Source organism: Eriocheir sinensis, chromosome 47 (assembly GCF_024679095.1).
Source record: "Eriocheir sinensis breed Jianghai 21 chromosome 47, ASM2467909v1, whole genome shotgun sequence".
Classification (NCBI taxonomy): Eukaryota; Metazoa; Arthropoda; class Malacostraca; order Decapoda; family Varunidae; genus Eriocheir; species Eriocheir sinensis.
Window position 1 is genome coordinate 9,083,604 of NC_066555.1, and position 27,887 is coordinate 9,111,490.

Genomic DNA, 27,887 nt, shown 5'->3' on the forward strand with positions numbered 1-27,887 from the left:
CGACCATCAGGCCCCACCGGGAAAAAGCCTACCGGCGCTATAGGCCGCGACGTAAAAAAAAAAAAAATAATAATAATAATAATAATAATAATAATAATAATAACAATATTAATAATAATAATAATAATAATAATAATAATAATAATAATAATAATAATAATAATAATAATAATAATAATAATAATAATAATAATAATAATAATAATAATAATAATAATAATAATAATAATAGAATAGATAATAGTAATAATGATGGAAAAATTTACAAGTGCTGCTCTTAAGAATAATTCACATATAGTTTATACCAGGGTCACTCAACTGGCGCCCCGCGGTTCGAATCCAGTATGTTATTTAATTGTATTTTTGAATTCCTGGAGCCTGGGGTTCAGCTATAATGTTTACGGACCTCTGCAGACATTTGAACTTGTCTAACTGGAACTTTGCTCATAATAGTTGAGTATCCCTGGTTTAACTGTTGACCATTACGAGCAACTGCGCTGTTAGTGTAGCGGTCACTGACAGCCGGGGACGGGGGACTGCAGGTGGGAGAAAGCTGCGGTGTCTGGAGCGATTGAGCAGACTGGTAGCACACCGCTGCAGCAGGGTCGTGTGTCGCTCTTGGAGGGTGTTGAGGGTAACGGAAGCGAAGGCGTCTTAGTAGGTGGTATAGCTATGGCCCAGGATGATCCTGCAGGCTCGTTTTTGTATTTGTTCCAGTTGCCGGCATTGTGTGAGGCTGAGGGAGGTAGACCAAGCTAGAGACGCGTACGGGAGCTGGAGTATGCCAGCTCACGCTCGGGAGTCCCCAGTGTCTATTCGCCGCAGTAGATATCTAGAGCTTATAAGTAGCGAATCAGATCGAGTAGGGTGGTGTGGTCTTTCTATGTATGTGAGCTTGTTGTTTATTGTAATCCCGAGTAGCTTTGCTGAGTGGACTACCTGGAAGGGAGTGTCGGTGATGGAGACTGCAGGAGAAGCGACTTGGACTGAGGAGGTGTAGGTGTACGTGCATCTCTGTGGTTTCGGTGTCGTTGTTGTCTGTGGTTCATGTATGTAGGCCGTGTAATAGTTCCTGGAGTTGACTGTATATAGTCAAGGTTGTCGTTGTTGACGGTGACTCCCAGTGTTGTGTCGTCTAGGTACCTACTTTCAGCTATGTGTGTGTGTGTGTGTGTGTGTTGTCATTCTCAGCTAATCGACGTGATTATGTGGGCGGAGTCTAGATGGGTGGGTTGGCCGCGCACGCGTAGTGGTGCGATTCGGAACGTCTGGCATGAGGAACGACAGTCAAGGATTATATACTATAAGGATAGCTCACTAAGCATTTGTTTTACCCACAGTGCACCGCGTATGACATCACATGTACACAAATGGTGCTGGGAGGGAAACTGGTTCACTTCACTGTGGTCTCACCGCAGCGTGCTCAGTGAAAATGGTGATTTGTGCTGTATATGGGTGTTACAGTGGCTTAATCTGTATAATAAGGATAGCTTACTAAGTATTTGTTTTACCCACAATGCACCGCGTATACAATCTGGTTCACTCTCTCCATATAAAATGTATTAAAAAAACATTACTTATTAATCTTGTCACTCATTCACAGTCAGATTTTGCGCTTTTTTGATTGCTAAGGATATGTAATTAAATTAGGCAGCTGTTGAGTTTGCAAATAGTATGCAGTAATATAATTATTTGATAAATATGTTAGAAATAGGTACTGAGAAATATTGCTGTCTACCATATATCGATGCTTACGTTTTCTCAAGTTTCATTAACATTCATCTTCTACAACTTTGCAGGGGTAACTAGTCCTGTCATGAAAATAGCTAACATAGATATATATTAATTAAAGTATTACTGTTGGATCAGGAAAATTATATCCAATAGTTAATATAAAGGGATCAATGTAAGAATACACAAAGACTATACCAACTTCTATATTATCTATAACGATATTGATGACAGGATTAGTTACCCCTGTAAAGTTGTAGAAAATTAATGTTAATGAAATTTGAGAAAACGTAAGCATCGATATATGGTAGACAGCAATATTTCTCAGTACCTTTTTATAACGTAATTATCAAATAATTATATTACTGTATACTATTTGCCAACTCAACAGCTGCCTAATTTAATTACATATCCTTAGCAATAAAAAAGCGCAAAATCTGACTATGAATGAGTGACAAGATTAATATGTAATGGTTTTCTAATACATTTTATATGGAGAGAGTGAACCAGATGACCATTACGCAGTCATGACGTCATCGATGACGTTTCAGTGAGCTATCCTTGTAGTCTATAATATTCTTGACGACAGTAACGTGACACCCAGTACGCTAACCACACAGCCTCCGCCCCCCCAGTGAACTATTGACGTTTCTAGTGCAAGAACCATGGAGACTAACACATGACTCGTAGTCAACTCTGTGCCAGTAGCTGCACTGAACCCGCCCAAGGCAATGACTGTGTCACATATGGGGCTCTGGTCGACTACAGAGTCAAACTTGACATAGAATATCTCTGCCTCCTTTAGTTCATACATCTCAGTAGGGGCATATAATGCAATAAGAGATATGAATCCCAAGGCGTGCTTCAACCTCACCATCATTATACGCTCAACAATCGAAGTAACCCCAACAACAGAGCACTGCAGTCGGCTAGAGGTAGCTATAGCTTCTCCCTTCAGGCGAACCCCATCGCTCTGGCCTGACCAGTAGCAGGTATAGCCTCCACTATTGATCTTTCCGCCTCAGAGGGCCCCGCTATGTCAACTTTCAGACACTGATTTATTTTTTTTATATTTTTTTTTACGTTTCGGCCTATTGCGCCGGTAGGCTTTCCTGGTGTGGCCTGATGGTCGGTCCAGCCTGTTATGGCGCTGGCAAATGTTTATCGTTGCGCCATCTTGCTTGACTCATGCTACCACTCCCCCCGGAGCTCATCTTTGAGCCTCTCCCTAGAGAGAGAATCTAAAGTCCGGGTTAATAGGTGGTATCGGAACACCATGTGGGTAGTCTTAGGCCACTCGGCGGCTGCCAGGACTGGAACCCGCGTTCTTCTGAACGCGGCGCCGGCACGCTAACCACTCAGCCACCGCCTCTCCTGAGTTAAGCTGACAGATGGGGTAGTTGATGATCCTTTGCAAGACTTACGATGTTTCAGGCACCCACACAGATAATCAGTTGGACGTTAACCCCGGGCCTGGCTCGGTGAGCTTGTGCCTCATCTGCACCACTCTGGTGATCCCCAGGAAAAAGGTGTGTCAGGGGCAGGAGTGTTCTCCTTTCCCGACTAGACCTATCAAAAGTATTAGAAGTCCGGTCCCGGTTACTCTCAAAGAATTCGAATTACACCTCCTTCGGTCCTCCCAGCTGTAAGCTGAACATCTTGACCAGAAGAATATGGCCGCAGAGGAGAGCGGTGGCTTCAAACTTAGCGGCCCAGGCTGCCTCCTCCGTGTAAATGTACTTGGACCCAAGAGTCAGCTTCAGATCGAAATACAAACTGAAAAAAAAGAGATCGAATAGAAACTATTTGTAGCAGCATCAGAAGCCTGCATTTCAGTTAGGAAAAAAACGTTCGCGAATGTTCCCAAGCTGCCATAGAAAAAGTTGATTATATTATGTCAGCTTTTATGGTCATCACCAGAAGTGGTGTTCTAGAGGTAATGTTAGGAACTTTCATATAAAAGATATTGATTATTTTTCTTTAAGAAATATAAATATTTCCAGTAAGCAATGTATGTGATTTTGTTTCATGTTGGTGTGACAGGAAGCAGACATCGGACTTGGGCCTTTCGGGATGTCGAACTCGCGAAGCCAAGTGGTGGATTTTACCATCCCCGTGTTTCTGGAGATGCTACATGTTCTAGTGAGTCGCCCAATGCCCAAGCCCGACCCTTGGGGCTTTGTAGCACCTTTCACGTGAGTATACAAACTGATACACTAAATTACTTACTAAAAAGTCTGAATGAGAAGTCGATTAAAAAATCAACGCTTATCAGTAGATGGCCAAAGTGACTGTTGGTCTAATATTTATCATTTTACCCTCATCCTGACATAAACCTTTAGTATCAGGTGTTGCAAATTCTATGGTAGGGTATCTGTTCAATGCCTATTTTCTCTGCTGGGGTATGCTGATCTCTTTTCTTTATATGTTTGTTCTACTATTGTCTATCTACTTCTCGTTCTACGAATTAGTGACCCTATTATTGTTTCAAAATTTGGTAACTTTAGAGCAACAAGATCAAAGGGTAAGGATTGAATAAAAAAACAACACTTTCCAAGAGTTGGAGGCAAAGATTTAGATCAGGAAAGATACTTGCATCGATTTTATTTTCCTACAAAATGTTAAAAATTTATTGACCTGGTGGAGGTTGGGCTGAATGACTGTTTAATTGGGTGTCTTGCTGGTAATTTGGTTTATCTTTTTATTAATTGATTTAATAATTAATTAACTGAGAGAGAGAGAGAGAGAGAGAGAGAGAGAGAGAGAGAGAGAGAGAGAGAGAGAGAGAGAGAGAGAGAGAGAGAGAGAGAGAGAGAGAGAGAGAGAGAGAGAGAGAGAGAGAGAGAGAGAGAGAGGTTTACATAGACGTTCAGATAACATACGTATACTCTATGCTCCAGACTGGTCTTTCTTTAATCTACGCGATACTACATCGAATGACCGACAAGGCTTTAAATTTCTGCTCAGGAAAGATTTGAAGGTGGAGGTGGTGGGGTGCAAACTTATTTTCAGATAAATCAATCGTCTTGCTTAAACCCTTGAAGGTGGTAGCCAATTCCAGTCTTGTGCATTTTTTCTACAGTAAAGGAAACAGCTCAAGGGCGAAAACAAAAATAAAAGAAAAAAGTCTTAGCAGGCTCCTCTAAGAACAAATAAAAATGAGGGATCAAAAGAGAGATCAATTCCGGACTTCCACTCTGGACGATTCTGGGCATTACTCCTACTCATCCTCCCTCAGACTCCATTATGATAAAGTTGGGGGCAAAAGCTGCGCGTGGCCGCGGAGCTTATCTCCGTTACATTGGCCCTTGAGCCTGTAGTGGGAAGAACCCATTAGCCCGGAACACAGGGCCAGCGTGGAATCCAGGTAATCACAGTTTACCTTTCCCAGGTTTCCCCAGGTACCCCCAGGTACCCGTTTATCGACCAGCTCAAAAGGGAGGATGAACAGCTGGGTGAGCTGCACGCCGACTGCCCGGACCAGGATTTGAACCTTGGCCCGCGGATTCGTAGCAAACAGCTAGATCACGGAGGGGTATAATCTCCATTATGCTTATCATTAAATTTCTTAAGAACAAAGTCTTCTAATTCCTCTTTTACTTGAATACTCATAATGTTTATGGACCCGCTGAAGTACCTCTTATTGTTCATAGAAACTATGCTTACTTGCTGACACCCTTCTTAGTCAAACTCTTTCGTCTCTGCCTGTCAACATCTACTTTTCTTTACTGCTGAAGGTACACCTATATTCAGCCTGTGCCTAAGAAGGATAAACACTCTAATCCCTCAAACTACCGTCCTATAGTTTTCTTTCTTGTTTTCTATAGCTTTTGAAATAATCCTTAATAAGGAAGTTCTTAAGTATCTATACATTTCTGACATTCTCCCTGACTGCCAAGATATCCTCCGTAAGGGGCGCTTTATTGGTGATCTTCAGACTTCCTAACTGATTCTTGGTCAGCCTCTCTTAGCAATTTCGGTGAAACTATTGCTGGTGGTGTCCTACACATCTCGAAAGCTTCAGCCAGATTTTGGCACGTCTTTACTTTCTAAACTACCCTCCGGATTCTATCACTCTCTCTGTTTTTTTTATCTCCAATTTCCTTTCATGCCAATCTATCTCTGCTATGGTAGACAGCCCTACGGAACAGTAGTAGTTTGTAGGGCTCTGTTAAATCTCTCCCTCTCTTTCAATCGTTCATTAAGGCAGGGGGAAGATGGTGTCCGTCAATACCTCAACAACTCAATTTCTTCACCTTGCCACTCGACACAATCTTCCAAACACAAATCCCCTGTCTTTCGACACCATAGCTGTCCCCTTCTTCTACAACGTACACTAAACATTCTTGCGCTAACTCAAAATCATAAATGGAAACTTCACATCTTATCTCTTGCTAAATCAGAAGCAGCGCCTAGCGGGTTATATTTTTTTTCTTGCCCTAGAACTGCTGCCTTCACTGTAAAAAAAAAAAAATAATAATAATAATAAATAAATAAAAAAAACTTATTGTAACAAACTAACTAGATCATCCTGAGTCACTATGACATGGTCCAATATATTATTTTATCGAATTGGTTCTGTAACCATTTAACTTAAATAATGATCTATAAATTTAAGCATTCTGTGTGATTCACCCTACCCGAGACCCGAAGTGACGCTCAATGTATCTGATGGGAATTAAATTCTCTTAAAATGAATGACTTATTATTTTGAAGTGTTTTCGCAAATATATCAACTTTAGCATCACTATCGGGTGATGGTTTTAAGAGGTCTGTAAGTGACGGATATAATTATTTCAACATTTTACAAAGGGTTAAACTTATTTTTATGATGTACCCGCACGCACAGATGCACATGTGCTCCGTATTTTTGTCGTTTAGTGTTCCATCGATAGTTTTCAAATATCTTTTGACATAAGGGGCGACCTCTCCACTCGTCCGGTTATTCGATCTGTGTTGACGTGCCTGGAGCTATGTGTCTAGAGCTATCTTTAATGTATTCTGAAATTACATCAATATGAGGCGTCAATGAACGTTTCCGTTAAATGCATTACTTCAAAATTGAAAACGGTGGCAGCAGGCACCTTTGGAAGAATTCTTGAAGTGATAATATTCAGTGATTTATTATAAGATAAGGTAAGATAAGATGTGCTGTAGTCTGTATTTGAGTAAATTTTTTCGATGTTTTTTCCTTTGCTGTGTACTTGTGACAGTCTGGGTATTAGTGCGTCTGTCACACTACGTATCTGTTTTTGTGTGATTATATAATATAATGTTTCCCCAGCGGCGGTCTTCTTCGAATATGAAGCCCCATAATTGTTTAGTTTCTGCATGCTTTGACCTTTTGATCAGTTAGACAGTCAAGAAGTCAGTCACTCTGTCACTCATTTGTCTGTCTGTCCGTCTTTAAAGGTATATCTATTTATTATGATAATGGTACCTTACTTTACGATTCTACAACCGCTGCATCGTAGTAGGATAAAATTAAAATAACTCTGAGACCTTCCTTTATGAGACTTGTGAAAATCACTTATAGTTGCAATTTATTTTTTTATTTCTTCCTCACATAATAAGCTAGTTGCCATGTGACTTCTAAAATGATTCAATCTTTGCAATGAACTACATGTATGAGTTGATTTTTAATTTCATCATAGTATTTGTTAATATTTTTTTGGCTTTCATATATGACGTCTATCGGTGGCAGATGGCACGTGTGGGCGGCAATACTGACTAGTTTTGTATGTATGGTTGCTATCAGCGTCACTGTGTGGAATCTGCTTGGGTTTGGCGAACACGCATCATCCTGGAGTCATGCTTGGGCCTTCTACAGCATCATCATCAGTCAAAGTGAGTGAAAATTGTTGTAAGCGGAAAAATCAGACAAACTTTAAAAGGTAGAACTGCAGGAAGCATCTGATTATACAGATTATATAATAAATAACGTTCATGATGGAATTATACTTATAATTGAAAGAATTATTGAAATGTACTTTGACTGAAAAAGTACGTTTTGTTGGGCAGTTTAGTGGAAAAGCTTTAAGATGAACACGACCCGGAATCTTCGTCGAAACCCCATGCCATAATTTCGTGTTAAGAGAAGAAATTCTACTTAGTTATTCGCAGTCTACTTTTTTGTAAATATTTTGTGAATATTCATCATGGGTATTAAAGTTGCATCACTACAAAAATTAACAGGGCTTTGTTGGTAAAAAAGAAAAGAAAAAAACTTTATATGGCATAGCCAATCATCGCTCGAGTTATCATTCATAATGCTGGGATCACACATCTCCGATTTCGCTCTGCGACGGTTGGCGATTCTGAAAATGCACGAAATCGTGGGAGCATCGCCATTGTCTCTGCGAGTTTGCCTCTGTTTCAACTCACAGCAACATGGCGAGGGAGGGTCGCTCGCCTATACGCACACCAGGGCGACAGGCGAGGGGACGTCGAGGTGAATCGTGCGTGAATGCGCGCGACTGTATGCAGAGGAGCCCAATTTTGAAAATAACCACCATATGGGGTAGGCGGTGGCCGAAGTGATAGCGTACTGGACCCACATTCGGACGACGATGGACGACGCGGACGCGACGATACACGCACGGATTTACATTCCACGTCACGTAAGTCCGCACATGTTACTACCCACCAGCACCTGAAGACTGAAGAGGACGTCAGCAGAATCGAGAACGTCAGCAAGGTCAGAGAGCCAATGGGGGCAGCATGGAGCCATGAGCCAATGCAACTATAATAAACACATCGCCTGCGCCAGAAGGGGCTGACCGACCATCAGGCCTGGGCCGACCACCCAGTCCCCACTGACCATCAGGCCTACCGGCGCAGATGCCTACCGGCGCAACAACGTAAAAAAAAAAAAAAATTCTCTTCTCGTCGTTCAAGCGTCGTCTAAGTCGCTTTTTTTTTGTTTTTTTCCGTTGAAGGAAGTTTTTTCCTCTTTCCCCCTCCCTGTAGTGTTGGTACTCAGTTGGATGTTGGTACTACTGCACAAAACAAAAAAAAAGCCGAAAAATTAATATAATAATATTTCTATAATGGATTATATAGTGTGGCTAATATTTATATAAACAGTGCTTGATACAGTGACATACATTATATATAGAAGAAATTTTACATTGATGCATTTAATTGGTTGGTACCCGAGGCTATGTTTGCTTCGCTTTCATCTCATCCTGTTTCTTGTGGGCGGAGCTTAGGAGACCTCGTTAGAATAAACTGCTTTAATTTTCTTTATTTTCCTCCTGTTCCATGAGACATTTCTTTCTCCCTTCGTTATTTCTCCCTTGTAAATATATTTTTAACTAGCTTTAGAGCTCCTATCAGTGGGTGGAAAATGGTATCATCTATATTGCTGAGCTTTGCTAGGCTCCACCCACAGGTGACGTCACGAGTTTGGAGATTGGGTGTGGGAAGCCCAGCACGGAGTACTACATACCACCACATATTCATACAGATTTGGGAAACAAGCGCCCGGAGGCCAAAGCCTGTTAGTCCGTCACTTTAAAATTCATCCCAGCAATCTTAATTCATGCTTATGGTTCGAAGTGCCAGCCCTACAAACGCTCAAAAAAGAGAACTGTTGTGAATAGTTGAGACAAAAGGGCGTGGCGTCCTGGTTGAGAGGTGCTTCCCAGTGTTGGCTTAAATTATCATAGGAACCGTGAAGTCTTGAATAAACAGAAAAATATTGTTTCTCGCATTGTATGACTTTTTACGTAAGGCCTAGAAAATTTAAATTGTTCTTATATCCAATTGATAATACAGCAACATGGAAAAATGTTGTAATAAAGCATTAAATGTGCGGAGATATTAGCGAAGAGCGGGCCTTCACCTCCTCTTCTTCAAGAGAGGAAATTAGTTCATTTTTTTCCCGCTCGCCGCTTCGCGCGCTGCATCAAAGACACTCCTTGTCACTGAGAATACCGTTTGGTCCCCGAAGCCTTGTTTCCTCGCGTGAAGGGGGAAAAGATAGTTTGAGAATTCCAGCGTAAAACCCGTTGCGACGGTTCGGGATGAACGCAGGGCCTTGCGACTATGCGCGACCGCCCCTCGTCTAGCCGCTCGACGACGCTTGACGTCGCACGCATGGTCGAGAAAACGTCGAGGGCGCGTCGCTGTACGACCCATATAGGCGGGCAACACCATTCGTGCTCTCTCTTCCATCCATCCCCCACACACCACACATTATATACGTATATATATATATATATATATATATATATATATATATATATATATATATATATATATATATATATATATATATATATATATATATATATATATATATATATATATATATATATATATATATATATATATATATATATATATATATATATATATATATATATATATATATATATATATATATATATATATATATATATATATATATATATATATATATATATATATATATATATATATATATATATATATATATATATATATATATATATATATATATATATATATATATATATATACACACACACACACACACACACACACACACACACACACACACTCTCTCACACACACTAACCAGAAATTAATCTTGGCACCCTGCATATCCCGACGCTCTAACGCTAAGGTTATTGGCTGATCAACCTTATAGGTTTTCAATATGGTAAAAGAATCCCCATCTGGCAACGCCAGTTGCTTGTGTCGACTCAAATTTGATGGTCGGTTAGTAATGAACACCCAGTGCTTCAAGTAAGTAGTAGCCCGTGCTACCCTCTCTTGCTGTCGCTGATATTGCTTTATTGTTTCTTGCTTCTAATTCAGCAGTTCTTAACCTGGGGGTCGTGATCTCCTGGTAACGAAGTAAGTTGTTTTGAGGAATATTGGATTTTATTCGTATGGTGTAAGGTTTTCTGCATGTTATACCGTATCTACAACTTCTGTGATAAATTGTAAGCGGAAAGAGTTTTACAATCTGTAGTAACTTGCTAACAAGCTAATGAAGTAGTCAAGAGAAATACATTACAATTTTACTGTGTCCTCTAGCTAATAATTTTACTGTGTACACTAGCTTATAGTTTTGCATTTTGTTAAACCAGGCTATTATTTTGCATTCAGGAATACTATTCTATTAGTTTGTATTCATGAATACTAGGCTATTATTTAGCAGTTAGGAATACTATTCTTTTATTTTGCATTCGTGAACACTAGGGTATTATTTCGCATTTAGGAATACTATTCTATTATTTTCCATTCATGAAAACTAGGCTATTATTTAGCAGTTAGGAATAATATGCTATTATTATAAATTCGTGAATACTAGGCTCTTATTTTGCAGGCGGGCAGGGTAGCGCGTGTGGCAGGACAGTGTGAGAGCGAGCGTACTGACTGGGGAGTCGCTCGCCAACGGTTTTTCACACCCTCCGGCTCGCTCGCTGCCATCTCGCTTTCCGAAGCAGCGTCGCTGCCATTCGCACGATGTACAAAGTCGCTCGCATATACGCTTGCATACATCGCGACCCCTTGCGTTTGACGAGGGTATGCGAGCACATACTGCGATGGTCTCTCGCTTAACCGTGCAAATAATCGTGGGATTTGGCCAATATCACAGACTTTCTGCAAACTCTTTGAACATTTCAAAATGTTCGCGCGACGGGCCGGCACCCGCAAGACGCGCGAACTTTATCGCGCGACTGTTGCGACTAATCGCAGGGACGTCGCTACGATGTCGAGCGTATATGTCGATTTCGGAAATTTTCAAAATCGCCAACCGTCGCAGAGCGAAATCGCGGATGTGTGATCCCAGCATAAGTTTGTATCTTTTCCGCATTTTACAGAAAGCTATCATTTAGAGTGTCACTGACCATCTACATCTACACCTACACCTTTCCGGGGAATTTATCCTCTTAAGAGATTATGTGTCCCTGCCCATGGATGTCAGTCCAATATCTGATCTGGGTTGCTCAGAGTGGGGACTGCAGCCCCTCTCTGTAAAATTATAGCCTTGCCGAAACCAAGATAAAAAAAAGGGGTCGTGGTCGCGGCGCGACCCTGATCCGGTTCGGAGGCGTACTCCCTCCGACTTCTAGTCCCTTGATACTGGATGTGCCACCCACGAGTGTTGCCATCGAAAAAATTTCCGTCACGTTAGATCCACCCTAAAGAATCGCTATATCAAGGGCAAACTGACGGCTTTGAGGTACGAATAGCCTATTTTTGGATCCACGGAAGAGCTAGTGCACTTGCTAGCGATTGAGGACTCGATCGCGCCCCAGGGGTAACCCTGGGCAAAAACGGCAACCTTAACCTACATCTGGTTCGAGAAGAAACCAGGCTGAACTAGAACCACATGAACCCAATGAAGCAGGAAGAAAACGTCTGGCAGCGCTGTGTCTCCTCCTGGAGCGCCCCCCCACAGCAACCCTCTCTCTACATAAGAAGATAAGAACGCAGGAGTCTACAAGAGGCCGGTAGGCCTGTACGAGGCAGCTCCTTTGACCCTAAGCTCCCGTGTATCTAACCCCACCTAATATCGCTGTCCATGAATTTATCTAGTCTATTTTTGAATGTGACAATTGTATTGGCACTCACCACATGACTGCTAAGCCTATTCCACTCATCCACCACCCTGTTAGTAAACCAATTTTTGCCTATGTCCCTGTTGAATCTGAATTTATCCAGTTTAAACCCATTACTTCGTGTCCTACCCGGTTCTCTTACCAACAAAACCTTATGAATGTCTCCCTTATTAAAGCCCTTCATCCATTTATAAACCTCGATCATGTCTCCACGCACCCTTCGCCTTTCTAGAGAATGCAAGTTTAACTGTTTGAGTCTTCCCTCGTATGGCAAGTTTCTCAACCCCTGAATCATCTTAGTCATTCTCCTCTGCACCGATTCTAACATTTTGATATCCATTCTATAGTAAGGTGACCAGAACTGAACCGCATAGTCAAGATGAGGTCTAACTAATGCTAAATATAGTTTGAGGAAGACTTCGGGGCTTCTGTTGCTTACGCTCCTTGAAATAAATCCCAGTACCCTATTAGCTCGATTTCCAGCTTGAATGCATTGTGCCCTTGGACGGAGATCAGAGCTCACTAAGACCCCTAAATCCCTCTCGCACCCAGACCTACTTATGAGAGTGTCATTTAAGCAATAGTTATGTGAGGGGTTGTTCCTACCTACACTCAGAATACTGCACTTCCCTACATTGAACTCCATCTGCCATTTATCCGTCCAGTCATATAATCTGTTGAGTTCACCTTGGAGAATACTAGCGTCCTGATCCGACTCAATTACTCTACCGATCTTGGTATCATCTGCAAATTTACTAACATCACTACTAATTCCTGTATCTAAGTCATTGATATAAATAATAAACAAAAGTGGACCTAATACCGAACCTTGTGGGACCCCACTCGTAACACATCCCCAGTCAGATCTTTTACCATTGATTTGCACACTTTGCTTCCTATTGCTAAGCCACGCCTTGACCCAGTTCAAAACTTTACCCTCTACTCCGTGAGCCTGTAATTTAAGCAACAGTCGTTGGTGAGGAACTTTGTCAAACGCTTTACTAAAATCAAGATAGATTACATCATAATTTTCATCTCTGTCAACCGCCTCAAATACTTTATTGTAGAAGGACAAGAGATTGGTGAGGCATGACCTACCTTTTGTGAACCCATGCTGCGAGTCGTGAATTAAGCTATGTTTCTCTAAATGCTCCCGAATGTTCCTGGCTATTATGGACTCCAGCATCTTGCCTATAACCGATGTTAGGCTAATTGGGCGATAGTTTGAAGCAACTGACCTGTCCCCCTTTTTAAAAATCGGCGTCACATTAGCTACTTTCCATAGGCTCGGCACATAGCCAGTATTTACCGACATCTTAAATATGTCGGTTAGTGGGTCACTGATTATATCACCTAACTCCTTTAATACCCTCGGAAATATCCAGTCAGGACCTGGCGACTTGTTCTTCTTAAGCTTATCTATCTCATCCTGAACTACTTGCCTGGTAATGATTATATCCCTCAATTTATCGCCATCCCCGCCCTCGTACACCTGAACTCTTTCCGTTCGATCCTCCTGTGTGAATACTGAAAGGAAGTAGTCGTTCAAAAATGTGCTCATATTTTCGTAATTTTCTACTAGATCCCCTGTGTTTGTTTTCAGCGGTCCAATTTTCTCCCGTGTTTTTGTTCTATACATCTGAAAGAAGCCCTTAGGATTACTTTTCGCCTCATTTGCTACTTTGATCTCATAGTTCTTTTTTGCTATCCTGGTGTTTTTCTTAACTAATCTAGATAGTTCGACGTACCGGCCCCTGAGATGTGTTTCCCCATTCTTTATTTTCTGATAAATTACCTTCTTTAACCCAATCTCGTGTTTTAGTCCACGAGTCATCCACTTAGGATCATTGTTTTCTTTTCTAAGTGTTCGCTGTGGTATATGCTGTTCTTGCCCCTCTACTATTACTCTAACTAAATTATTGTAAGACATTTCTACCTGGTTCTCCTGGCTCTCCAATCCGCAGTTCTGGCCCTCATGAATCCCTAAATGATCCCAGTTTACCCCTTCAAGATGTCTTCGAAGCCCCTCGTAGTTTGATCTTCTAAAATCTGGCACTAACACTGGGTTTGGTTCGCGGGTTACCGCCCAGTCTAAGCTAAAACGAACCGTTCTGTGATCACTATTTCCTAACTCTCCGCCCACCTCCAACTCACGTAGCAAGTTCCCATTATTGGTTAGGACTAAGTCTAATATGTTATCTCCTCTGGTAGGCTCAGTAACTACCTGCTTAAGGAAATTATCTTGTATAACTTCAAGAAAGTCCTCGGCTTCCAGGTCACCCACTAGATCTTCCCAGTCTATATTCCTATAATTAAAGTCCCCCATTATGCAGACATTTCTACTCATACTCGCCCTGCCAATCTCCTGTAGTAATATACTCGTGTCCTGCCTGTTAAGGTTGGGTGGCCTGTATATAACTCCTAGAGTTAGTTTTTCTTTCCCTTTGTAAACGTCCACCCAAACTGATTCTGAATCCATATTAGTTTTGACTGAGTTGTTAACTAAACATTTAAGTGAGTCTTTAACATATAGCCCAACTCCACCTCCCTTTCTGCCCCTTCTGTCTTTGTGAAACATCTGATAACCCGTTATTTCAAATTCTGATCTAAAATTTCTATTAGCAGTGTCTATCCATGTCTCAGTGATCGCTATTATGTCAAAATTTTCTGAACAAGCTTCACCCCTTAGTAAGTCTATCTTGTTTCTGAGGCTCCTGCTGTTAGTATAGAAGATTCTTAGCCCGTCCTCTGTTACTCCCCTAGAATTACTTCTAAGCTGCCTGGTTATATCATGAGCTAGATGTCCCCTCCCATTACTCCTCCCATTGCTCCCATTACTCCTCCCCCCCTCTAGCTCATTGACATCCCAAGGAAAACTTCTCCCCGGGGAGGAGAAGGGGGGTTAAACTTGGAGGGGAAGGAAGGGTGGGAGACCAAAGGTTTTGTGCACTAGCTCTTCCGTGGACCCAAAAATAGGCTTTACGTACCTCAAAGCCGTCATTTTAGGTCCCCTCTGAGCTAGTGCACTTGCTACCTGCCACTTGGAGACGGGGCAAGACGCCCCCCCTCACCGCGGGGAGAGGGAAGACAATTGCATAAGACCCTAAGGAGACCAGGGCAAAGCAATAGTAATAATAAAAAGGAGCACCTCAAGGCTTCACCACACTCCGAGGGGCCCACGGGGGGGGGGGGGGGGGGGGTTGGATGGACACGTAGAGGTAACTCGCCCCAAATTTATTTAGAGCAAGGAACAAAAACGTTACAAGGCTTATGTACAAGTACTTTGGCCCATCTCGTCTTGTGGTGGGAACCCTAGAGCGACACAAGGCGAGTCCACCACCGAGTGGGAAAGATAACGTGCCACGAAGCATGAAGCAGTGCTCCACTGGCCTCCGTCTTGCACCCTTTCCAGAGAGTGCGAGCGGATAAACGCTAAAGAAGCTGCTACACCCCTTACGTCATGGGCGCGCGGGGCGTGTCCTGGATCGGCCGCCTCGATGACCCCCCTTAGTCTGTCGGCAATCCCCTTGGCGGAAAGGGGACGACCCGTGGAAGCGTCCCGGAACAGCACCTGTAGGTCGCCATCCTTTGGTTCCGACTGAGCCATATAGAGCCTGAGCGTCGTAACAGGGCATAAGGAGTGAAAGTCGTTCCCCTCCCTCCAAGCTGGTATTACCACCGGCTGGAGCCTGTGGTCCGCCCGTTCGTTCTGTCACTTTATATGTCACTTTATATCCCTTAATGAGATGAAATATGAGTATCTGAAAGGCTATAGATCGTTCGTGTATGATCAAACTATACTACAAATACAAATACAAAATTGTTTCTTCGTGTTCTTGTATGGTATATTATCGATGCAAATCTTCTGTTTGCGGTTCATATACGATGGTTTGAGGATTTTTGGATACACAAACATTCACATGATCTTCACGCAATCACAAACTCACAATGCGCAGGTGCCACATCTACGTTCACGAGTGGACAGACGGAATGAAACGGACAATATCATGGCTGTAATAGCACCATGGAGGTATTATACCTCCATGAATAGCACTGTGTGTTTGTATGTGTGTGCGTGCATTATATCTGGTAGGTGAAAAGTAGGCTGCAGTGTGTTTATGTGCATTTACTTTCCCCAGCGACTTGTGGTAAGGATTGAAGGCACGGTCTGAGGCCGTGCCTACATTGTCGAAGGGAAGGTAAGCGGCTCGACCTTCATGACTCTTGGTACGGGCCTGAGACTCGTTCCTTAAGCCGGTATTTCACGGGAACGATTTTGCTCGGGACCCAGACCTTCGGGCGGTGACTTTAGCGAAGCTGCTGTGCGAACATGACATGCACTAATCACACGAGGATGCTACGTGTGATGGGCATTGGACAATCATGGTCTTGACCTTAACTTTCAGGGACCGTATACCTACTTTCAAGTAGAAATAAATATTGATTCATTTCTGTCAGTCATATTATGTTCTAGTACTCATGCTGCTCCCCTGAACTCATTCTTGATTCACTTGGACGGTATCTTCTAGAGTCCGGGTTGATGGGTGGTCTTCTGGACAGCATGTGGGTAGTCTTAGGCCACTCGGCAGTGACTGAAAAATCCCAGGTGGTAGCGTGGGGATTCGAGCCGACGTTGTCCATGGCGCCGTGAATGCTAGGCCGGCACACTAACCACTCAGCCACCGCCTACCTATTGCAAGATGTTAGCTGCTTTTGTTACAAAATACTGCATTTTGTAATTTTAAAGCCTTATGATGAGTTTCAGCCACACATGTTGTGTGTTACCAGGATGCGGAACAAAACTCTGGTTGATCTTTTTCACTTTGGTGCCCCCGAAGTATTGCGCCGGTAACATTTGTCACCCTCCCCCTACCCCCCTCCCCTCGCGACGCCACAGCACAAGGGTTCAACATGCAGCTGGAGATCGAGGAGATGAGCGGGGAGGGGGTCGTGGTCCACTACACCCAGGGCTCCTCGGAACGCCGCCGGGCTTAATTAACTTGACTTGCCCTTGCCCGGGGGGCAGCAGGAGCGGTGCGACCCCTCTTTCCGGGGTCACGCTCGGAACTCTCTCTCTCTCTCTCTCTCTCTCTCTCTCTCTCTCTCTCTCTCTCTCTCTCTCTCTCTCTGTCATCCAGGCTGCTTCTCTTCATACCTACACAATATAACATATAGTACATACAGTTACATAGTTCAATACATACATACATTCTTTTACAAATTTACATGATACATACATACTACATAGTTACTATGTAAAATTATCTCCTTCCTTCTGCCCTTCCGCAAAATTCTTGACACATTAGGTTGTGTAAATTTGAAAGGAAATGAATAGAAGGTGTAATTTTAGTAGAAAATTAACATGCATTAATTAATTTTCTTCAACTTTGCAGGCTCTGTACTCTGTAGTCCGCATAGTGATCTCTAAGTCTATGACTCTGTAAGGAATAAATTATATCCGCAATAATTTCTTTGTGCGGTGCGGATGCGGATGCGGATGTTTATTTCATCACAAATGCGGATGTGGATGCGGATATTTCATTCATCAGAATGCGGATGCGGATGTGAAAAATTATGCGGATGTTCCGCGGATGCGGATATCCGTTACATGATTAACACACACGTGGGGGGCAGGAGGGACACAAGGGGCAACACACACGTGGGGGGCAGGAGGGACACAGGGGTCAACACACACGTGGGGGGCAGGAGGGACACAGGGGGCAACACACACGTGGGGGGCAGGAGGGACACAGGGGTCAACACAAACGTGGGGGGCAGGAGGGACACAGGGGGCAACACACACGTGGGGGGCAGGAGGGACACAGGGGGCAACACACACGTGAGGGGCAGAAGGGACACAAGGAGCAACACACACGTGAGGGGCAGGAGGGACACAGGGGGCAACACACACGTGGGGGGCAGGAGGGACACAGGGGTCAACACACGTGGGGGCTGGCGGGCCACAGGGGTCAACACACACGTGGGGGGCAGGAGGGACACAGGGGGTCAACCACACGTGGGGGGCAGGAGGGACACAGGGGGTCAACACACACGTGGGGGGCAGGAGGGACACAGGGGGGCAACACACACGGGGGGGGCAGGAGGGACACAGGGGGCAACACACACGTGGGGGGCAAGAGCGACACAGGGGCAACACACACGTGGGGGCAGGAGGGACATAGGGGGTCAACACACACGTGGGGCAGGAGGGACACAGAGGTCAACACACACGTGGGGGGCAGGAGGGACACAGGGGGTCAACCCACACGTGGGGGGCAGGAGGGACACAGGGGTCAACACACACGTGGGGGGCAGGAGGGACACAGGGGGTCAACACACACGTGGGGGGCAGGAGGGACACAGGGGGCAACACACACGTGGGGGGCAGGAGAGACACAAGGGGTCAACACACACGTGGGGGGCAGGAGGGACACAGGGGGCAACACACACGTGGGGGGCAGGAGGGACACACGGGGCAACACACACGTGGGGGGCAGGAGGGACACAGAGGGCAACACACACGTGGGGGGCAGGAGGGACACAGGGGGCAACACACACGTGGGGGGCAACACACACGTGGGGGGCAGGAGGGACACAGGGGTCAACACACACGTGGGGGGCAAGAGGGACACTGGGGGGAACACACACGTGGGGGGCAGGAGAGACACAGGGGTCAACACACACGTGGGGGGCAGGAGGACACAGGGGCAACACACACGTGGGGGCAGGAGGGACACAGGGTCAACACACACGTGGGAGGCAGGAGGGACACAGGGGCAACACACACGTGGGGGCAGGAGGGACACAGGGGTCAACACACGTGGGGGCAGGAGGGACACAGGGGCAACACACACGTGGGGGCAAGAGGACACTGGGGTCAACACACGTGGGGGGCAGGAGGGACACTGGGGGCAACACACACGTGGGGGGCAGGAGGGACACAGGGGGTCAACACACACGTGGGGGGGAGGAGGGACACAGGGGGCAACACACACGTGGGGGGCAGGAGGGACACAGGGGTCAACACACACGTGGGGGGCAGGAGGGACACAAGGGGCAACACACACGGGGGGGGCAGGAGGGACACAGGGGTCAACACACACGTGGGGGGCACGAGGGACACAGGGGGAAACACACACGTGGGGGGCAGGAGGGACACAGGGGTCAACACACACGTGGGGGGCAAGAGGGACACTGGGGGTAACACACACGTGGGGGGCAGGAGGGACACAGGGGTCAACACACGTGGGGGCAGGAGGGACACAGGGCAACACACGCGGGGGCCAGGAGGGACACAAGGGTCAACACACACGTGGGGGGCAGGAGGGACACAGGGGGCAACACACACGGGGGGGGCAGGAGGGACACAGGGGGCAACACACACGTGGGGGGCAGGAGGGACACAAGGGGCAACACACACGTGGGGGGCAAGAGGGACACTGGGGGTAACACACACGTGGGGGGCAGGAGGGACACTGGGGGCAACACACACGTGGGGGGCAGGAGGCACACATGGGGTCCACACACCCGAGGGGGGCAGGAGGGACACAGGGGGCAACACACACGTGGGGCGCAGGAGGGACACAGGGGGTCAACACACACGTGGGGGCAGGAGGGACACAGGGGTCAACACACACGTGGGGGCAGGAGGGACACAGGGGTCAACACACACGTGGGGGGAGGATGGACACAGGGGCAACCACACGTGGGGGGCACGAGGGACACAGGGGGTCAACACACACGTGGGGGGCAGGAGGGACACAGGGGGTCAACCACACGTGGGGGGCAGGAGGGACACACGGGGTCAACACACACGTGGGGGGAGGAGGGACACAGGGGGCACACACACGTGGGGGCAGGAGGGACACAAGGGGCAACACACACGTGGGGGGCAGGAGGGACACAGGGGGTCAACACACACGTGGGGCGCAGGAGGGACACAGGGGGTCAACACACACGTGGGGGGCAGGAGGGACACAGGGGGTCAACACACACGTGGGGGGCAGGAGGGACACACGGGGACAACACACACGGGGGGGGCAGGTTGGACACAGGGGCAACACACACGTGGGGGCAGGAGGGACACAGAGGTCAACACACACGTGGGGGGCAGGAGGGACACAGGGGGCAACACACACGTGGGGGGCAGGAGGGACACAAAGGGTCAACACACACGTGAGTGGCAGGAGGGACACAGGGGGCAACACACACGTGGGGGGCAGGAGGGACACAGGGGGCAACACACACGTGGGGGGCAGGAGGGACACAGGGGTCAACACACACGTGGGGAGCAGGAGGGACACAAGGGGCAACTCACACGTGGGGGGCAGGAGGGACACAAGGGGCAACACACACGTGGGGGGCAGGAGGGACACAGGGGCAACACACACGTGGGTGGCAGGAGGGACACAGGGGCAACACACACGTGGGGGCAGGAGGGACACCGGGGCAACACCCACGTGGGGGGCAGGAGGGACACATGGGGCAACACACACACGTGGGGGCAGGAGGGACACTGGGGCACAGGTGGGGGGCAGGCGGGCCAAGTGATAGCGTACTGGACCCACATTCGCCGCGTGATGGACGACGCGGGTTCGAATCCTCACGCTACCACTCGGATTTTTCAGTCACCGCCGAGTGGCTTAAAACTACCCACATGCTGTCCTGAAAACCACCCATCAACCCGGACTCTAGAGGAAGCCGTCCAAGCGAATCAAGAACGAGTTCCGGGGGGCAGGATGAGCCAATGCAAGATGGCGCCACTATAAACACTCGCCACCCCACACACGTGGGGGGCAGGAGGGACACACGGGGCAACACGTGGGGGGGCAGGAGGGACACAGGGGTCAACACACGTGGGGGGCAGGAGGGACACAAGGGGCAACACACACGTGGGGGGCAGGAGGGACACAAGGGGCAACACACACGTGGGTGGCAAGAGGGACACAAGGGGCAACACACACGTGGGGGGCAGGAGGGACACTGGGGGCAACACACACGTTGGGGGAAGGAGGGACACAGGGGGCAACACACACGTGGGGGGCAGGAGGGACACTGGGGGCAACACACGTGGGGGGAAGGAGGGACACCGGGGGCAACATACCCGTGGGGGGCAGGAGGGACACAGGGGTCAACACACACGTGGGGAGCAGGAGGGACACAAGGGGCAACACACACACGTGGGGGGCAGGAGGGACACAGGGGGAACACAAACGTGAGGGGCAGGAGGGACACTGGAGGCAACACACACGTGGGGGGCAGGAGGGACACAGTGGACAACACACACGTGGGGGGGCAGGAGGGACACAGGGGCAACACACGTGGGGGGAGGAGGGACACAGGGGGTCAACACACACGTGGGGGGGAGGAGGGACACAGGGGGCAACACACACGTAGGGGGCAGGAGGGACACAAGGGGCAACACACACGTGGGGGGCAGGAGGGACACTGGGGGCAACACACACGTGGGGGGCAGGAGGGACACAGGGGGTCAACACACACGTGGGGGGCAGGAGGGACACTGGGGTCAACACACACGTTGGGGGCAGGAGGGACACAGGGGGCAACACACACATGAGGGCAGGAGGGACACAAGTGGGCAAGACACACGTGGGAGGCAGGAGGGACACAAGTGGCAACACACACGTGGGGGGCAGGAGGGACACAGGGGGCAACACACACGTGAGGGGCAGGAGGGACACAAGGGGCAAAACAAACGTGGGGGCAGGAGGGACACAGGGGGCAACACACGTGGGGGGCAGGAGGGACACAGGGGGTCAACACACACGTGGGGGGCAGGAGGGACACAGGGGGCAACACACACGTGGGGGGCAGGAGGGACACAGGGGGTTAACACACACGTGGGGGGCAGGAGGGACACAGGGGGCAACACACACGTGGGGGGCAGGAGGGACACAGGGGGCACAGGTTACGGGTAGGCGGTGGCCGAAGTGATAGCGTACTGGACCCACATTCGCCGCGTGATGGACGACGCGGGTTCGAATCCTCACGCTACCACTCGGATTTTTCAGTCACCGCCGAGTGGCTTAAAACTACCCACATGCTGTCCTGAAAACCACCCATCAACCCGGACTCTAGAGGAAGCCGTCCAAGCGAATCAAGAACGAGTTCCGGGGGGCAGCATGAGCCAATGCAAGATGGCGCCACTATAAACACTCGCCTGCGCCAGAACGGGCTGGGCCGACCATCAGGCCCCACCGGGAAGATGCCTACCGGCGCAATAGGCAACAACGTAAAAAAAAAAAAAAACACACACGTGGGGGGCAGGAGGGACACAAGGGGGCAACACACACGTGGGGGGCAGGAGGGACACAAGGGGTCAACACACACGTGGGGGGCAGGAGGGACACACGGGGCAACCCACACACGTGGGGGGCAGGAGGGACACAAGGGGCAACTCACACGTGGGGGGCAGGAGGGACACAGGGGTAAACACCAACGTGGGGGGCAGGAGGGACACAGGGTCAACATACACGTGGGGGCAGGAGGGACACAGGGGTCAACACACACGTGGGCGGCAGGAGGGACACAAGGGACAACACACACGTGGGGGGCAGGAGGGACACAGGGGTCAATACACACGTGGGGGGCAGGAGGGACACAAGGAGGCAACAAACACGGGGGGGGCAGGAGGGACACAGGGGGTCAACACACACGTGGGGGGCAGGAGGGACACAGAGGGTCAACACACACGTGGGGGGCAGGAGGGACACAGGGGGCAACACACACGTGGGGGGCAGGAGGGACATAGGGTTCAACACACACGTGGGGGCAGGAGGGACACAGGGGACAACACGCACGTGGGGGGCAGGAGAGACACAGGGGGTCAACACACACGTGGGCGGCAGGAGGGACACAAGGGAGAACACACACGTGGGGGGCAGGAGAGACACATGGGGCAACACACACGCGGGGGGCATGAGGGATACAGGGGGTCAACACACACGTGGGGGGCAGGAGGTACACAGGGGTCAACACACACGTGGGGGGCACAAGGGAGGAACACAAGGGAAGAACAAACAACAGCAGACCTGCTGGTCCTTACGAGGCTGTTTGTGACAAGCTACACTAACTATCTAATCAAAGGTGGAAGATGAAGGACAGCAAAGGCGAAGGCTCCTTCCCACCCCCTATCCCTCTAGCCAAAGCTGGCAGGAAAGGAAAAAGAACCATGCAGCATGGAAAAATTGCATGGAAATTATGTAGGAAAGAGGAAAGAACTACCATTACTGCTACCACTAACCGGGCGATAAAAGCGGACAAGGACACCAGTATTCGAAAGAACTTAACGTTATTACGACAATGAGTAATATCTTAGTTGCTGGTTGGATTCAAAATACTTGTCTAATCTATTCTTGAAGGCCGTAACTGTTGTACTATCAACGACATCACAGGGTAGAGAGTTCCAAACATTAACAACTCGATTGAAGAAGAAGTGTTTAGCTTCGTGCGACGAGAATCTTTTACCACTTATCTTCAAATTGTGATTTCTTCTTGTTCTATTTGATCGATCAATTGTAAAGTAATCTTCCGCTTTAATATCACTGAATCCTTTAAACATTTTAAACACTTCTATTAGATCGCCTCGCATTCTTCGTTTTGATAGGCTGAATAAATTTACTTCTTTAAGCCTTTGTTCATATGATAAATTTCTCAACCTAGGAATCATCTTTATTACTCTTCGTTGAACCTGTTCCAACTTTTCTATGTCTTTTCTGTAATAGGGAGACCAAAACTGTACACAGTACTCTAGATGGGGTCGAACCAACGAATTATACAGTTTTAATATTACTTTTTCCGATTTATTATTAAAGACTCGTCCGATGAAGCCAACCAATTTGTTTGCAGTTTTAACTACCTCTGAACAATGCTGACCAGGCTTTAAATCGCTTGATATAGTGATTCCTAGATCCTTTTCTTTACTTACCGCAGAAAGTTGTTGGCCATTCATTACGTACCGAACGCGATTCATATTTTTTCCGATGTGCAACACTTTACATTTCTCAACGTTAAATTTCATTTGCCATTGATTGGGACAACGTGCAAGTCGATCTAGATCTGATTGTAAAGCTTCTTCGTCGAGTGTCGCAGTTACTTTACCTGCAATTTTTGTGTCATCAGCAAATTTTGATACTTTGCAAGTGAGCCCATCATCGATATCATTAACATAAATTAAGAAGAGCATGGGGCCAAGCACTGATCCTTGAGGTACGCCGCTTCTGACGTCGAGCCAATTAGATGTAACACCGTTTAGAACTACTTTCTGTTTCCGCTCAGAGAGCCAGTCCACAAGCCAATTGTGAATGTTACCCGAGATACCGTGCGCCAATAGTTTGCTGAGCAATCGTTGGTGGGGGACCTTATCAAATGCCTTTTGAAAATCCAGATATATGATATCTACTGATCTTCTTTCAGCGAACACCTCAAAAATATAGTGAAAAAAATCAAGTAAGTTAGTTAAACACGAACGTTTACTACGGAAGCCATGTTGCGAATTATTTATTATATTATTTTCTTCGAAGAATTTCACCATATTGTCGCGAATGATAGTCTCCATTAACTTACAAACAATCGATGTCAAGCTAATTGGTCGATAGTTTCCTGGATGAGACTTGTCCCCCTTTTTGAAAATTGGTGTGACATTTGCTAGTACCCAATCCGACGGAACTTTTCCAGCTGTTAAAGATTTATTGAATATGATGGAGAGCGGTTTACAAATTTGATGTTTGATTTCTTTTAAGACCCTAGGGGTAATTTTGTCTGGACCAGGAGCTTTGCTTACTTTAATCTTTTCAATTGTGCGTAAAATGTCACTTTCTACGATGAGCACGCCACTTAACATCTTTTCGGTCCTTCTAACCTCCGGCGGTTGAGGTGATAAACAATCTTCGTCGGTAAATACGGATGCAGAAAAGTTATTTAGGATTGTATCCATTTCATTTTCATCGTTCGTGTGGTTACTATTATCATTAGCAAGCGGTCCGATAGCACAAGTGAGTGACTTTTTATTATTTACATTGCTAAAAAATCTTTACTCGTTTCCGCTATATATTCTTCAAGATTTTTCTTGCTTCGTTTTATTAATTTCTTGGTTTCGTGCGAATTCTGTCCAACTCTAGTTTGTCAGCCTCACTCTGAGTTGACATATATCTACTGTATACGCGTCTTTTAAGAGATAGGCTATTTTCCATTTCGTTATTCCACCATTTGGGTTTCTTCTTAAAAGCTGAACGTCTGTTACGATAGGGTACGCATATGCTTATGGCATTGTTCAATATTGTGGTGAAGGCCCCCCGAGATTTATCAATATCTGTTTCCACCGAGATTTCAGTCTAGTCAGAATTATTTAGAATTGATCGGAGTCTTACTTAATTCGCTCTCTGATAATCAGGCATCTTTTCTTTACAAGGAGTTACTTTACTTTCTTTCGTATTGATGCTGAATGTGATTGTTCGGTGATCGCTAGAACTAAAAATTGGACCAACATTTACTTCGTTAACTGGATCATCTGTCGTTGAAAAAATAAGGTCAAGTATAGTATTTTCCCGAGTCGGTTCTTGAACGTGTTGATGTAAATCACTTTCTAGTAAATTTGTGTACAGGTCGAGCCCTGTATGACAGTTCAACGGTTCACCCCATCTTTTCACTGGCAAGTTAAAGGAGGGACACAAGGGGCAACACACACGTGGGGGGCAGTAGGGACACAGGGGTCAACACACACGTGGGGGGCAGGAGGGACACAGGGGGGCAACACACACGTGGGGGGCAGGAGGGACACTGGGACAACACACACGTGGGTGGCAGGAGGGACACAAGGGGCAACACACACGTGGGGGGCAGGAGGGACACTGGGACAACACACACGTGGGTGGCAGGAGGGACACAAGGAGCAACACACACGTGGGGGGCAGGAGGGACACAAGGGGCAACACACACGTGGGGGGCAGGAGGGACACAGGGGGCAACACACACGTGGGGGGCAGGAGGGACACAGGGACAACACACACGTGGGGGGCAGGAGGGACACAAGGGGCAACACACATAGGGGGCAGGAGGGACACAGGGGGCAACACACACGTGGGGGGCAGGAGGGACACAGGGTGCAACACACACGTGGGGGGCAGGAGGGACACAAGGGGCAACACACACGTGGGGGGCAGGAGGGACACTGGGACAACACACACGTGGGGGGCAGGAGGGACACAGGGACAACACACACGTGGATGGCAGGAGGGACACAGGGGCAACACACACGTGGATGGCAGGAGGGATACAGGGGCAACACACGTGGAGGGCAGGAGGGACACAGGGGCAACACACACGTGGGGGGCAGGAGGGACACAGGGGCAACACACACGTGGGGGGCAGGAGGGACACAGGGGCAACACACACGTGGGGGGCAGGAGGGACACAGGGGCAACACCCCCGTGGGGGGCAGGAGGGACACTGGGGCAACACACACGTGGATGGCAGGAGGGACACAGGGGCAACACACACGTGGATGGCAGGAGGGACACAGGGGCAACACACACGTGGATGGCAGGAGGGACACAGGGGCAACACACACGTGGGGGGCAGGAGGGACACAGGGGCAACACACGTGGATGGCAGGAGGGATACAGGGCAACACACACGTGGATGGCAGGAGGGATACAGGGCAACACACACGTGGATGGCAGGAGGGATACAGGGGCAACACACACGTGGATGGCAGGAGGGACACAGGGGCAACACACACGTGGGGGGCAGGAGGGACACAGGGGCAACACACACGTGGGGGGCAGGAGGGACACAGGGGCAACACACACGTGGATGGCAGGAGGGACACAGGGGCAACACACACGTGGGGGGCAGGAGGGACACAGGGGCAACACACCCGTGGGGGGCAGGAGGGACACAGGGCAACACACACGTGGATGGCAGGAGGGATACAGGGGCAACACACACACGTGGGGGGCAGGAGGGACACAGGGCAACACACGTGGGGGGCAGGAGGGACCCCGGGGCAACACACACGTGGGGGGCAGGAGGGATACAGGGGCAACACACACGTGGATGGCAGGAGGGATACAGGGGCAACACACACGTGGATGGCAGGAGGGACACAGGGGCAACACACACGTGGGGGGCAGGAGGGACACAGGGGCAACACACACGTGGTTGGCAGGAGGGACACAGGGGCAACACACACGTGGATGGCAGGAGGGATACAGGGGCAACACACACGTGGGGGGCAGGAGGGACACAGGGCAACACACACGTGGGGGCAGGAGGGACACAGGGCAACACACGTGGATGGCAGGAGGGACACAGGGCAACACACACGTGGATGGCAGGAGGGATACAGGGGCAACACACACGTGGATGGCAGGAGGGACACAGGGGCAACACACACGTGGATGGCAGGAGGGACACAGGGGCAACACACACGTGGATGGCAGGAGGGACACAGGTGCAACACACACGTGGATGGCAGGAGGGACACAGGGCAACACACACGTGGATGGCAGGAGGGACACAGGGCAACACACACGTGGATGGCAGGAGGGACACAGGGCAACACACACGTGGATGGCA

The 27,887-nt window shown here is 48.1% G+C and overlaps 1 protein-coding gene across 1 annotated transcript in view; it reads left to right on the forward strand.

The window, feature by feature from the left end:
• Positions 1-27,887, forward strand: part of LOC126981369 (probable glutamate receptor) — a 203,177-nt gene that overhangs the window by 92,124 nt on the left and 83,166 nt on the right. Inside the window, exons 5-6 of the mRNA XM_050832393.1 lie at positions 3,775-3,926; positions 7,436-7,578. Coding sequence (XP_050688350.1) covers positions 3,775-3,926; positions 7,436-7,578 — 295 coding nt within the window. The remainder of the gene's footprint in view (positions 1-3,774; positions 3,927-7,435; positions 7,579-27,887) is intronic.